At 34.4% G+C, this 15017-nt stretch overlaps 4 pseudogenes across 4 annotated transcripts, besides 2 other annotated features; 3 read left to right on the forward strand and 1 right to left on the reverse strand.

The window, feature by feature from the left end:
- Window positions 1-11223: part of a mobile genetic element that runs on past the window's edge.
- TVAGG3_1052170 lies at window positions 1099-1569 on the reverse strand (annotated as a pseudogene). The gene has a single exon. A coding segment is annotated over exon 1 (471 nt).
- TVAGG3_1052180 lies at window positions 1661-2492 on the forward strand (annotated as a pseudogene). Its single transcript has one exon. A coding segment is annotated over exon 1 (832 nt).
- On the forward strand, window positions 3003-4002 carry TVAGG3_1052190 (annotated as a pseudogene). Its single transcript has one exon. A coding segment is annotated over exon 1 (1000 nt).
- On the forward strand, window positions 4125-5320 carry TVAGG3_1052200 (annotated as a pseudogene). Its single transcript has one exon. A coding segment is annotated over exon 1 (1196 nt).
- A 744-nt stretch (window positions 11224-11967) lies between the features above and the next one.
- Window positions 11968-15017: part of a mobile genetic element that runs on past the window's edge.

Here is a 15017-nt window from a genome sequence, read left to right on the forward strand (position 1 = left end):
ACTTTTAGAAGAATTTCCTCATATGATTGCTTCTCTCGGAAAACCGGGGGAAGAGATTCCGTATGAAAATCGCAAGAATTTGGCTCCTGGTTTGAAAGGTTATTATGTTCATAGACTTTTAGTAAATGCTGTAGCAATGTGGGCTTCACCTCGTTATGCTTGTTATATTTTCATGATGTTAGATGAACTATATAAAGCAGAACGTGAAGATATGGAAATGAAACTTCAAGCAAAAGATGAAGTCATTGAATCCAAAGACAAAAGCATACAGAAAAGAATACCACGTTCGTACCAAAAGGAAAGGAAAAGAACTATAAGTATATGATATATACTGAAGAGTTGGAAAATGAAGAAGACAGAGATATGGTTATGTTGCATTTAGTCAGAAGAAACAACAAGAGCTTTTATGACTTAGCTAAGATTTACAAATCTGACAGAAACTGGTTCTATCGTGAAAACTTACCGATTTCAATGACACCGAATGAGCAAATAAAGGAAATAGTTCAAGATACGTTACCTCAAACACACTATGACATCAAAGGTTATACAATACTTACATTCAAAGAAGACTTAACATTACTGAAGGAAAAAATAACAGAATATTTCAATAACTTCAAAGAGGAAGAATGAAGTCACGACAACATTAACGAAGAGAGAATGAGATGAAAAAAACGGGTGAGATCTCACCTCTTCACCTAAAATATATTTTTGTGCTATATTTACACTCATTTACGAAGAAGTCATGAATCCTACGTCAATTATGTTCGACACTGTAAGCATTAACGATAACATTAACAATAACATTAACGATAACATTCATTTTTGCATTAATCCTGCTGTGTTGTCAAAATGTCAGTCTTTGTCTATAAAGCAAGCTGCGCTCCATGAGATTCTCATAAATTATTATGAGCATCCGGAACTTCACAAAATCTGGATTCGTTTCTATGGTTTCCAGCGTTATTTTTGCATCATGACACGAAGTGAAGATTTGCACTTCGTCAAAATGTCAGTCTTTGTCATCATTTTTAAAAGAAGTTAATTAACCTGGTGACATGGTGACGTAGTGACACTCTCAGTTCTTCAAAAATATATTTTTACTTAAATAGCTTCAGGGTCAATTTCTTCAACCATTTCACTTCTTCGTCAATGTCAATAGAAGCTTCTTCAACCTTTGGTAAGAATTTCTGTATAACATCTTTGTTCGTTATTGTCTTCAGAGATGAAGGATAATATTTCACATGTTTCACCCTTCTTATATTCTTTCTGTTCGGAAAGATTTAAAGCAATACTGAAGAAGTCAATGTTAGAGTTCTTTATGACAGTATAATGAGTATCTTTGACATTCACGAAGAAACTCTTTTGTTTCAAAACTACTGCTAACTCTTGTGAAGTATAACGTTTGCGGTCAATGACGATAGCTAATGGTCTGACATACTGACCAAACTTAGATTCTTTCACAAACTTCTTGTTAAAGATAACATTAACATTTGAAGCATTATTGAACTCATTCTTGATGGCAGTAGCGAGAGCATTGTATGAAAAGAACTTGCAATCTTGCATGTGTTTCATTAAAATAAAAATATTAAATTATTTTGAAAAATAACTTTAAAAAATCTAATCTAATTTTTTCAAAAAATATTTTTTTTATTTCCTACTAAAGATGTATCGGAAGTTGTCTAAGTTAGAACACTCGGAAATAAAACAACTTCTAACAGAAGCTAACATAGATGTTGCAAAGCATTACGCAACAAACAAAAAAGCACTCGCTGACTTCATTAAAGACTATAATGGTGCAATAAGTTATGATAGAATTCATGAGTTCATAAAGCCGCAACGCGGCGAGGACGAAGTCCAGCAAGAGCATTTCCTTTAAATGACGTTGCTATTGACTTATATCATAGACGTTCAGTACCTCATGAAGTAAGAAGAGAAATGTTTGACATAACAAATGCAAACGTTGGTGAAACAAGAAGAAGAGACGACACACTGAAACAACAGAGAAGAGAGATGTTTAAGAGCGCTATAGAACAAGTTCGCAAAGCTAACGATGTCATTCGTTCCATTGACGACAAACCAAAAGAAGGTGAGAGATGGTTAAAGAAAGATGAAGAGAATAGGAAGAGAAATGTGAAGTCAGGCAATAGACTCATTGACTTTAACATCGAAGCTTTAGATGAACCAAACAGAGACTACTTACACAAACATTTCGGTAAGGTTTTCATGAGACTCTTAGAGAAGATTAAAATAAACTCCAACAAAGATGGATGGTATGTTATAAACTTGGTGGAAAGTATGAATGTTCTACGTTAAACCTCAATAATATTGGAACATTACTACATCAGCTCTTGAAGGAGAACTTTATATCAGAGATAGAAGCAAATGCTGCAGGTATTGTTGAAATGCACTATGACTTCTTCTTGACAAACATAAAGAATCTTACTGAAATAAAGATGTATGATTTAACAGAATATGAAGGCTTAACGATGTCAGATGTAAAGAAAGGCAAACCAAAAAAGAGACCATATAGAGATGAAAGCACACTGACAAATGACCAGAAAGCCATTTTGGAAGCTCTTAAGCAAACAGGAAACCCAGCACTTATAGAAAGCTTTTGGAAAGATAATGGTGAAAAGAAGTTTTATAAGAAGAGAAGCGGTCAGTTCTGGAAGTATCTTTGCACATTACCTATAAATCTTGAACGCTACCAAATCTTCAATGAATGAACAAAAGAACTGCAACACTTATGACAGAAGACAATGTTCGTTTATGCTTGCATTCAGGCTGGAGTAAATGAAGAAACTATTGACCACATGAGAGAAGTCATTCGTGTTAGAGACTTTCCTCAAAGTAAAGTACAAGAAATTTCTGACGCAACAGGTATAGCATTTAATGTTACCATTGGTTATTTCAATGACTCAAGACATAATGAAATAAAGAGATACATACCAAAAGAATGTGAAACTGTTCGAACTATTGACTTACTTCTTGTTGAAGACCACTACATGCTAAATGAAAGATTACCAATGACAACATATTTCATTCGCAACTATATAGAAATCTTGAAGGAGTGTGGTGGAATGAACATTGAGAAACAGATGAAGATTTATACAAAGAGAGAAGATAAATATGTAGTTCGTTATGATAGAACAACACCGTTATGGGATGTTATGAAAACATTGTGGGAGTGCAAATATTTCGAACCTATTTCTTATGGAGAACTTTTCACATATACGACTGACTTATATAAACAGAACCTTGCACCATTTAAAGATTTGACATATGCTCCAAAGTATTGTGTACAACTGAAGAAGAAAGCCGAGTCAAAAGAAGTAAATAAAGCTAAATGTAAGTTCATTCCTGAGCACGTTTTCTTTGCTGACTTTGAGTGCAGTACCGATGGCTTTCATAAAGCTTTTAACATCTGTTATGACAGTGAAGATGGTTCAGTGAGTGAAAGCATTTGGGGTCAGAACTGTGCAACAGAATTTTTGGAGCGACTTCCTGACAAGAGTTTAATATATTTCCATAACCTCAGTTATGACATAAACTTCATCTTAAGACACATGACAGAAGTGAAAGGAACTCCCATCATTAAAGGTTCACGAACAATGCAAATAACTGGCTTATATAAAGGAAGGGCAATTATTATAAAAGACTCTTACAGTGTTATAAATAAGAAGCTTAAACTATTTCCTGCTATGTTTAACTTACAAACAGGACCGAAAGAAGTATTTCCATACAACTACTACAGCAGTGTTTTGTTAGCAAATGACAACAGAACTGGTGTCATTTCTGAAGCATGTAAGTTTATCCGGGATGCAGATACATTCATGAAAAACATAGATTCCATCAAAGGTTGCAGAATAGATGAGAACCACTTCGACTTAGAAAAATATAGCACATTTTATTGCAAACAAGATGTAAGAATTTTAAGAGAAGGTTTTGTTAAGTTCCGCAATGACATATTGAAAGAATTTGATTTAAACGTTTATGACTACGTTAGTATTTGTTCAATTGCTAACAAATTATTTGAGAACAGAGTGTACTTCCCGAATGGAAATTTTATATGACCTCTCAAATAAACCAAGAGAATTTATTTCAGCTGTATTCAAGGTGGAAGATGTATGTGTCAGATAACATTAAACAAAAGAGTAAAGAGAAACTCATTGCTGATTCGACGCTGTTTCATTATATCCATCAGCTATAGCAAGACTTTATACTTTAGAAGGTATTCCAAAGGTTATGAAGAAAGAAATGTTAAGCACAGAGTATCTCATGAGACATTTATTCGATGACGACCAAAAGGAACCCATTGGTGAAAAGTTTATGTCTGGCTTCTTTGTTCTCATTAAGATAACAGAGATTGGAATACATAGACACTTTCCTTTAATAGTTTGTGACCCTGAACTAAATCCAGAACTTAACGTTCCCAGAAGTTCAAACACTTGCTGTTTAATGTATGTTGACCATATAACATTACAAGACCTCATAAAATATCAAGGTGTCAAATGTGAAGTGTTGCAAGGATACTATTACGATGGAAACAGAGATATTAGAATAAGAGATGAAGTAAAGAAGTTGTTTGAGTTAAGGTTAAAGTATAAGAAAGAAGGAAATCCTTTGCAAGAAAATATAAAGCTCATTCTGAACAGTATTTATGGCAAAACTATTCTATCTCCTATTGAGTCAAAAATAACCATAGTAAATGACAAAGATGCTATAAGATATGCATCAGAAACTACAACCATATAGTGAAGTTCGAAGGTTTGGATGGTTCAGATAAAACTATTTTCAAGCTAACGAAAAGCATTTGCAGACACTTTAACTTCTGTCCACTTGGTGTTAACATTCTGTCTATGTCGAAGAGAATAATGTGTGAAGTATTCTGTACTGCTGAAGATATGGGACTTCAAATATTTTACCAGGACTGTGATAGCATGCATATTTTCAATGAAGACATACCAAAGCTTGCAGCAGAGTTTAAGAAGAGATACGGTAGAGAACTTATTGGTAAAACATTAGGTCAGTTCCATTCTGACTTCGCAGAAATAACACCTGGAAAACAAAGTTTAGCATACAAGTCAATATTTTGTGGAAAGAAGACTTACATAGACTTACTCACTAACGATTTAAATGAAGTTGCATTCCATGCACGTTGCAAAGGTGTCAAACAAGACGTCCTTGCTTTAACAGCAAATGAAATGTTTCCTGAAGCTATACAATGCTATTACAATGAAGATAAGAACATTCACATACCTGTTGGAACATATGACAAAGACTCTGAGTTCAGTTTAATGAAACTTTACAAAGCACTTTATGACGGTCAAGAGATTGGATTTGACTTATGTAAGTCTGCTACACTTGCATTTGAGGAAAAGTTTAACTTTTCTATTCAGACTAAGACTTCATTCATAAGAAAGCTTAAGTTCTGAGAACATGAATGAGAAAAATAATGAGGTCATTTATTTTTGTCAGCAGTGAGGTCATATAAGATTATATTGACGTTTGAATGCACTGTATGAAATTTTTGTAAGTTTTCCTTTTACAGTCCATGCATTTACATACAGAGTTCCACATTTATTGTTTTCCATTACATGAAGCTCTCTATAGCGAATTCCATTAAAGAAATAGAAGAGGTCTTGTTCTGGGTCATAGTATAAATCATCGAACTCATGTTTTCCATATGTTTTAACTTCAATGGAGTTTTCACCAATTTCATCTACATAGTTATAATTTATACCATTTGCTTTACATCTGTTTTTATTGTTTTGTTGTGATGTTACATATCTTAAATTTTCTATTCTATTGTCTGTTCGTATATGATTTATATGGTCTACTTGAGGTAAGTTGTCTGGGTTAAGTATGAATTGTTCTGCTATAAGTTTGTGCTTGAAGTATTTTTGACCGTTTAAACATAACCTATAATATCCATCGCTCATCCATTCACTCACAATTTTTCCTGTAGATTTTTTCCTAATATTGTGTGGATATTCTGTGTTAATTTCATAGTCATTGTCATGTTCGAGTGTTTGCCAATGTCCTTCACCTTCCATGCCTTTCACTCAAATAAAATTTTCAGAAAAAATAAAACTAGCGTAGATTTTACAATACTGCGATGGTAGAGTTTAAGAGTTGTGCTTCAATGTAGAGACAGTCTTATTCTGGAGGTAAGAACACTGGGCAGTTATGGTCATGAGTGGAGAACATGTCTATCCAAAACTCACGATTGAAGCCAGTTAATTTATAGTATTTAGGATTTGGAATGGTGAATTCTTGTATGACCAATGAACTCATTTTCAACTCCCTTACTTAAGTTTGAATATAATATAGCTTGCTTTTATCCCAAATACCTGGAAATCTTTGAAAAATCATTTTTCCTCGGAAGCATTGCATCATAATTGAAAACATTTTGAAATCATCACTTGGTTCAGAGATTTGAAATCTTATACGTAATGGATTTTCTTTCTCTTTTAGCTACTTCATTGAATGGTGAGAATACAATGAATTGAAGTCATGTGTTCCATCATGTTGATTTTTGTATTTGTTTTTTTTAGGCGCAAATTTGAGGTGTGAACATAGACTAGTCGTTATAAGAGGTAGTATTTTCTATGGAGTTATCCTCATTTGAAATAATTATAGATAAAAACCTTTTATAGTGGTTTCAGATTGAATACGATAATTTAAGTTTTCACTGTTATGCAGCTTCAATTCAATCGGTAATCCATTCCAAACGTTCCTGTCATAGCAACTCATTTTAGGTAAATGGGTTCGCATTAGTCTCATAATTTGAAAGACATGCATTCAGGACTTGTTGACTTTCAAGGAGAGCTGTAGAACTGAAGGCACCAGTGCGAATGAATGTTGAAGTTGACTTTTTAGAAAATATTAAAATGCAACAGCTTACAAGAGAACTCAGAGCTAAAAATATAAAGTATGAATGTTATGTATTAGGTCATGAACTTTGGTTGTTGCTGTTTGATGAAACAAATGAGTTAGTTATGTCAGTCAAGAGCACAGAAAAATATTGTTTAGGGAAAACTGCCACAAAAGTCAATAAGATTAGGTTTGCATTATGAAAGATGAGTTCAATACTGTTGAAGGAGTTTTGGTATAGATATTACAAATTGCTAACCTTGAAATTTTTGACTGACGGCGCAAAGCGCCCAAGATGGGCTCAAAGAGCCCTCCTGACCTGCTTTAATTTTACTAAAACATATTTAAGACATAGTTTATAGTAAGCTAGATAGTTTTGTAATACTCGTTCGAATATTTATATACTTAAACTCAACTCCTTAGTTCCTGGTGTTTTCAATGATGCGGATGTTACCTATTTTCATCGAATAGTGTGAGAGTTTGACACATGTTGAGTTTGTTTAATTGTAAATTAGTTGATTACTAGAGACAGCTTGGTGTTTGTGGAATTACCCTGGACAAAGCTGGGGAAGAACAAGGGAAGTATTGACAAGGGGTGTTGCTATAATTATGTTAGATGATGGCTCAGGAGGGTTCAAACTAAGTTTGCAGAAAGTTATTAGAGTTTGCCTCTCAACAGGTGAAAAAAGGCCTTTCAATTGCATTTTAAGAACAGCTTATCGTATTTCAGGGTCGAGATAGCTCTTAATGACACACATTGTTACTATTACCTCCTCTGCTTAATTCGTAAGCTTAGAGATACATATTTTCAAGATCCTTGGGGGGATATATGTTATTTGAGATTAAATTTGGTTTTACTTATCAGATTTTACGCAAACTTTTCTTATCTTGATGTCTTTTGAGATTAATTGAATTGTTTGGTATAACAAACAATGATAAGAATGTAGTAATGGTCTAAAAATTGGACAGAGGCATTGGCGTTATCCTGAGGATTTGTTTGAGCATTTGTGTAATGTAGTTTGTTCGTTTGGCATTCTCTGAAAGAATTTTGGTCCAGTGTGATACTCTAAATTAACATCTGATGTCCATTGCCGTTTTGCCAAGCTTTTGAAGGCTGTGGTTTACATTCACTTGGTGGAAATTATCAGCTTCTGGTTCTTTTTTAATACCTTCACAATTGGGTTTAGCGTTTACTCGGTTCTGAACTTTTACCTAGTTTCTTATTTATGACAATATTGTTGTTGGTGGCAGTATTTCGTTTTTGGGAGAGTTTTCATTTTAATATTTGATGTGTTGGGATTTCATTATTGGAACATTAACGGCACCAGAGCTTTTACTAGATGGATTGAATGCTTCTCATTTTATATAGAATAGGGAAAACCCATTTTCACTAATGATAGGTGAAATTTGAGGTACAACCTTATAACGCGCGTCGAAGGTTTTGGGAATCGTAACAGCTAGTATAGAATGAAACTATTGTTGAATTTCGACCTTGAGACAGGAGTTGTGTATACAAGCATGCTAGAACTACATACCGGTAATTCACACAAGAGCAAGGGAAGAACGAGGGCATTCGAACAAAGTGGTGAGTAGTCTATCAAAATTTATGTCAAATGATGGCTCAGGAGGGTTCAAACATAAAGTATCGCAGAAAGTTCTAGAGTTTATGCTCTCCTAATGAAGGTGAAAAGCCTTCATGGAATCTTCGTGTTTAACAGCTTAATACTCATTGCTAAACACGTTCATAAATTGTCATTCCAATGTTAACTGAGATGGGGAAGTGGAATGATAATGAAATGACAGCAAAATATTAACCTGAAACTTTGAAGAAGAAATTTTGAGCGAACAGAAGAGGTTCATCAGGGAATTTTGTGTAACTGTTTATCTAAATTTCTTTCAGATCAGGGCCGGAAATCTGAGACCGAGTTAAACTTTTAGAATTTTCTAGTCGATCATCGGTGTTATTCGGCTTACAGTTTTTCCAGGTGGTAATGTTTCTGCTTTAGTTGGAATTGGTTATAGCGGATATAAATATGGTTTTTTTCTGAGACGTTTTAATGGTTATTAGTGCTTAGTTTGGCAACTGATAATGAATATCATGAGTAACCTTATGAACGTTACTAAGAGACTGGAGAGGATCTTTATGCTTCCCCAATTTCTTCAAAAGGTAATGGGTTATAAAATGCGGGTTCTGACTGTTCCTAAATGAGCTTCAAAATTCAATAGCGTGAGAAAACGGATGTGAAAGATACACGAGGAGTCAGTTTGATGAGATACGCTTTTTGTAAATGGTTTAAAGCGAATGAAAACGCCCTATTGTTTTTGGCATCGTTTAATTACGATCTATTGTTGCATGTTAATGTGTTTACAAATGTGTAATGTCTGACCGTTTTTTTACGTATTATGTATTATGCTTAGGTTTAATAGGTCTGAGTTTTCTGGGTTGATTGGATTATTATGGGACAGCTATAAGATTCGGTCTGTTTTCCGTTGTCAATAATCGAAGTCGTTCTTTTACAAACGAGCAGATGTTTGACAGGATATTTTTCTTTCGGAAGGTTGGGGTAATTTTGAACTTGAAGATGTTTTGACCGGAATGTAGTTTGTAAGCTAGTTGTTGGCAGTCAATAGTAAAACTACTGAGTATGAGTAAGTGGTGTTTGTCATAATTCTTTCCTCATCTCCTCTTCTAGAAGTCTTTTTGCATTCGGCTCGATCTGGGGTATGAACTCTGAACTATTACGATAGCATATATTTCCTCATTACGCTATCGGGCATGTAAAAGTTTTTGATTTATGTTAAATTCATAATTGCAGTTCACTGTTTGTTTGGAACTTTTAATCGACAGAAGGCATTGAACGCTTTTGACATAAATGTTTTTCGTGTTGAATCCATAGAGTTGAAGTTGCTGATGATAATTGATTTGGTCATAGTAAGAGTCGTTTCCTAAACGCTTCTGTTAGTGAGTATATGACGAATGAGGTTAAATGTCTTACCTGAATCCCATTTTCGCACCAGGAAATTTATGTAAAAAGTTTGGAACTACTCACATATGATTGAAGGAGCAAATTCATTTTATAATCTCTTGCTGAAAGGAAGAATTGGAGGAAATGATTGTATTACAGTCTTGTCCTGTAGTGTATACAGGTATCGCATGTTGAGACTTTTTCGGGAGATCATAAAATTACGAATCTATGGGTATTTTACGGCTGGATTTGCTGAATATTAGAGTTCTGAATGTTCATTTTGTCATTCGTGGGCAATTATTAAAAAATGCAATAGAGTTTGCAGAAATATTTCAGTAACAATATTTTCACACCGTAAAGAGTCGTTTTTCCCTAAAAAGCTCTGTTAGAAGGTTCTATATTGGCCTGAGATTGAAACAGGATTTGAATGATGCTTCATCTGGCACCCTCTTAAAGTTACTCACACACATATTAGCACGTTATGATGAAACCACCATGAAAATAATTACCAGAAAGTCAGTCAATCAAACTTATGGAATATCCACATTTTGGAGAACAGACTGGGAATTAGAGTATGTTTAGGTTCTAGGTTGGAGAACCTGGCTATTGAAATAAGACAATGTTAGGAAGTACTGTATCAGCAGAAGGACAAAATTTATTTGATGAGAAGACTTTAATGTTTTTGCAGATGATAATCGATGAACAAAAGAAGCAAGATAGTTTCCCCCTGTTGCTGTGTATGTGAACTTGATTACCATCCTGGAGACTGACATGAAATTGTTTTCTATTATACACACGTATAAGTTCTTCAAACTCTGGTAAGTGAGAGAACAACTGAACTGTCGAGCATGGACATCCATTACTTTCAAGATTAGTTATTCATATAAGCATAATACAATTTATGATAAAGCAAACTCAAATAATTTTAGAAGTCATATCTGCAAAGAAGTCAGGTTTTACATTAATGAAGCAGATTGTATATTCGAATGAAAAGTTCAAAGCTATTGGCATGGTTAGATAATGACGATTGGCTTTAAGAAATATTTAAATTCAGTGACTCAAGATGTCAAATAGATGACCTTCGTGGAAATGTTACCATCGACGTTTACAGTTGAAGGCTCAGCAGGATTGCTTACAAGATTGTCAATTGGTGGCGTTTGGTCTCGTGAGAACATTGTTATAAAATCCTATAAGTGAAATTTGCTGAAGAATCTAATATTATGTCTTTCAAACTACATGTATTCGCCACCGAAGCAATTATAGTATAGACAAACTTTGTCAGTAAGTTTAACATAAGACTTGTCGAACCTTCTTCAATGAAAGATTTTGTGCTACTAAAAATGGAAAGGATGGACTGCATTTTGAAATGATTTTAATTGCATATTAAATGAGCTTGTTCTTGGAAGGTCATTCATGATGAAATAACTGTTGTAGAAGATAGTTAGCAATTGTTCGAGACATTTTGAAGCGTAATAGATGAATATAAGATATAAGTTAGATAGACGCAAAGCGGTGAGGGCGAAGCGCCGTGAGAACGTCTTATGTTTCATTTGACTTGTCTCGCAGTAACGAGAACTTTTATGAGATTATTGATAGACGAGATGATATTTTAATTTGGTGTAATATGGTAGCTTGGGCAGCTTTAGGGCGCAATGGAGAAACAAAAGCTATTATGCATTTGAGTTTGGAGCAAAAGCATTTGGAGCTTATGATGCAGTAAATAAATGAGTGGAGGAAGAGTTTCAAAGACATTAGATGGCAAGATAAAGGGAAGATTGGAGGCTGGGTTGCAAAGAAGTTAAGATTAAATATATAATTAGGGCTCATAATAAAGCATCCAATTTTGGTTGCGATCTGAGTCCAGAAAATGCTTTAGGAAGGACGATGAGTTGTTTGCAAAACACGTCAAAAGACTTTAATGACCAAGATGAATGGTGAAACAAATGCTATTTAAATAGATTTCGATGGACTAAAGGAAAATGTTCTTCTCTCCACCAGTAGTTTCTTCCGTATGGTCCCTATGGAATGTATGGAAACCCTTACGAAAGACCATTTGACCCCATTGACTTGGTGAAGTAACTGGTATCATTACGGCCGAGAAGAAGACAGTGTTGGAGACCAGACGTGATCATAGATCTTTCGTTTCCATTGCATATAATTTCTTTGACATGGTCTTAACGCAAGCTTCTATAATACATTTTCTTTCCATTCTACTTGTTCGTATTTATATCCAGTGAAGATAGAATAGAAGTTTGGATGGTGTATAGAACTTTATACCTCGAACTGAAAAAATCTTCTAACTTCTGACAATAAGATATCCCAAGCATCTAACATCTTCATACCAACCGTAACGACTTTTATTTTCTTAAGTTTCTGTCTACATTCTTGTTCTGAAACTATGGCTTGCCTTGGTTGTTAAAGACAACATCTCTCATTCTTTCATGAATAACATTCTGGGGCAGAGTCGAAAAAAATGACTAAACGTTTCAAATTTCCTCCGACCTGCTTTGCTTTAAGTCCTCGAAATGGACACATATTGCTCTGAACGCTTGGAAGTCATTAAAATCTGAAACGTCCTATTCTGTACATTTTTTCTTATAAAAATAAAAAAAAATTATTTTTTTTATTCTTGAGCTATTTGTTTGTTGCATTTGTTCCATTTTGTGTTCTTGAGCTATTTGTTGCTTGAAGTTGTTCTTTGTAGTCCAATACTTTCACCAGTTGCATCTTCCAATTCGAAACTTTCTGGCCGTCATGTGACAAATAATAGGAACATAAAAGTTTTACAGGCGAACAAAGTTTGCGTCGACTAAGGTTAAGTTTATGTTTGCTAAAGTGTTTGAGTTTACTAAAGTGAAATCTGCATTCGAATGAACAATAGGCAAACCAGCAGAGAAAGTGTTGTTTTTATCGCATGAGTATCTTTTGGTCATAGTAGTTTCTGTCGACATTCGAATAGCACTTTGAACCGTAAATTTGAAACAATATACTAAAATAAGGTGTACTTAAAGTCAATGGAATAGACAAACCTTGTATGACACCTTTCCGTTACTAGGAATAACTGTTGGTAGTAAAAACCAGATAAAGTTTTGTAATTATAGCTCATATCGTTTTATTACTAAACTCAGTCGGACATCCAAACATAAATGAAAACCTGCTCTAGTTCGCAGCACATGTTTACATCCGTCCCTTAAAGTATTAAATAAGTCAACAAAACCTGTTGGTGGTATAATCTCGAGTAAGTATCTTCAAAGAAGTATTTTTTACCATTCACAAACAACAAAGTCTTCTGGTGTCAAAAGAGCAAACAGGCTTTAGTCGTCATTGTGTGTTTAAAGTTAGTTTACAATACCGTCCTTGAGGACTTTGTAAGTTTGTTGTTATAAGATTATTATGACTCAGGGTTTTTAGTCGTAATAGTATAAACACTATGTCTTCTGCCATTTCCTTAGCAAACAAACTTTAATGAAATGTTGTGGTCGTCAAATATTTTTTATGACGTCTGGGAAACTATATTTTAAGTTCAACGTTTCACCTCCTTTCATAACGTATATCTTGTCAATTGACATTATATGAAAACACACAGCAAGCAATGTCGGGTTCCTATTTCTTTGATGTTTATATCGTCTGCCTTGTCAAAAGTTTCAATGAGTTTCTTTCAAAATTTCATGGAGGGCGATGACAATATGAGTTCACTTTTACAAGGGTTGTGCTCAACCAGTTTAACATTATACCCAAGCCTGACAAATCTTCTCCTGAGTTTTAAGTTTGTCTTTAAGTTTTGGTAGTCGTTTCGAATATCTGCAACAGAACTTAAGTCTCTGCTAACTTCAGGATATGTTGGTTGTTCTTTTACAGGAACTATTGGTATACCATCTTCGTCTCGTATGGTTTCCCCTTCAACATCTCTTTCTTTGACATTGACAACAACACTTTGACTGTTGTTTGAGTTGGTTGAATTTAACTTCACATCTGGCCACCGCCATTAAACCTTTTGAAACACTTCACGCTTCTATTTTTTCGGAAATGACATTTTACTTAGAATAAAAAGATGGAACGTATTTGAGTATCTCTTCGAATTGAAGCAAAACAAAGTTTACAAACACACAAACAATACAAGTTCATTGACAGAGTAGTTCTTATACAAACAATGGAAAATGTTATAGAATAGCAGTCTTTGCTGAACAAAAAAATATTTTCATAAAGCAAAGAAAAGTTGGTATATACCGAGATGGTGAAAGTTCTTGAAGCAGACAAAATATAACAACAAAACTGACCGATATTTCTAAAGGTAAGTTTTATAATACAATTTATACTCAACAACTGTGCGTACTGTCAATATTTGACGGAGAGAAGTCAGTTCAAGACAACTTACTTGACCTGCTGCCAAAATCTGCTCGATGGAGCTGTCGTTATATCAATCTGGGAGCCCCAGCAGGTGTTCATCGAACGAATTTTCAAAAGAGCATCTTCCGTGAAAAGTGCTATTGGGTTTTGTAAACTTTTTGCTTTCAATCATCTGGCACCGTCTCTTGTCACCAGTAATATTTATTTAACTGTACCAACAGTTGAAATATCCACCCATAAAGTCTTCTGAGTCAGCAATGGAAAATGCAAGCCAAAAGTTTGAACGGTTCCATTTTGTATATGAGTTTTTTGAAGCTCCTGTATGATTCCATACTTTCACACTATGGCATAAAGAACTTTTGCATTTCAGGGTTAATGGTTGTTGTGAAGTGTTTGTTAAGTTCATAGCAATCTAATGTCAAGTTTGTATGACCTCATATCCCTCAACTGTAGAATATTCTTCTCTTGGAATAGTATTGCCATCTATGTTATATGGTATTAAATACCAGGGTTGTGAAAGCAAGAATAGTCATTTATAGTTCGTCTGAACAGTACAAACATAGTATCCTGCAATGTTTCATTGCAGTTGGTTAAAGCAATATCTGTTCTTGCACCTGGGTCAGCACTTTGGTTTCCAACTTCACCTGCAAAGTCTTTGACAAGATATTTGGTGTATAGGGAAATAAGTGGAAACTGCAATATATTTGGCAGCTAAAGGCATATTTGGGGTGGGTCCAACATATAGACTGCAAGTCTGCTTTTCTATTCTCTTGCATTCAAACTTTTGCAGTGTGAAACTTAAACTGGGATCCCAAGCATCCTCAAGCAGCC

Source organism: Trichomonas vaginalis, chromosome I (genome assembly GCF_026262505.1).
Source record: "Trichomonas vaginalis G3 chromosome I, whole genome shotgun sequence".
Classification (NCBI taxonomy): domain Eukaryota; phylum Parabasalia; order Trichomonadida; family Trichomonadidae; genus Trichomonas; species Trichomonas vaginalis.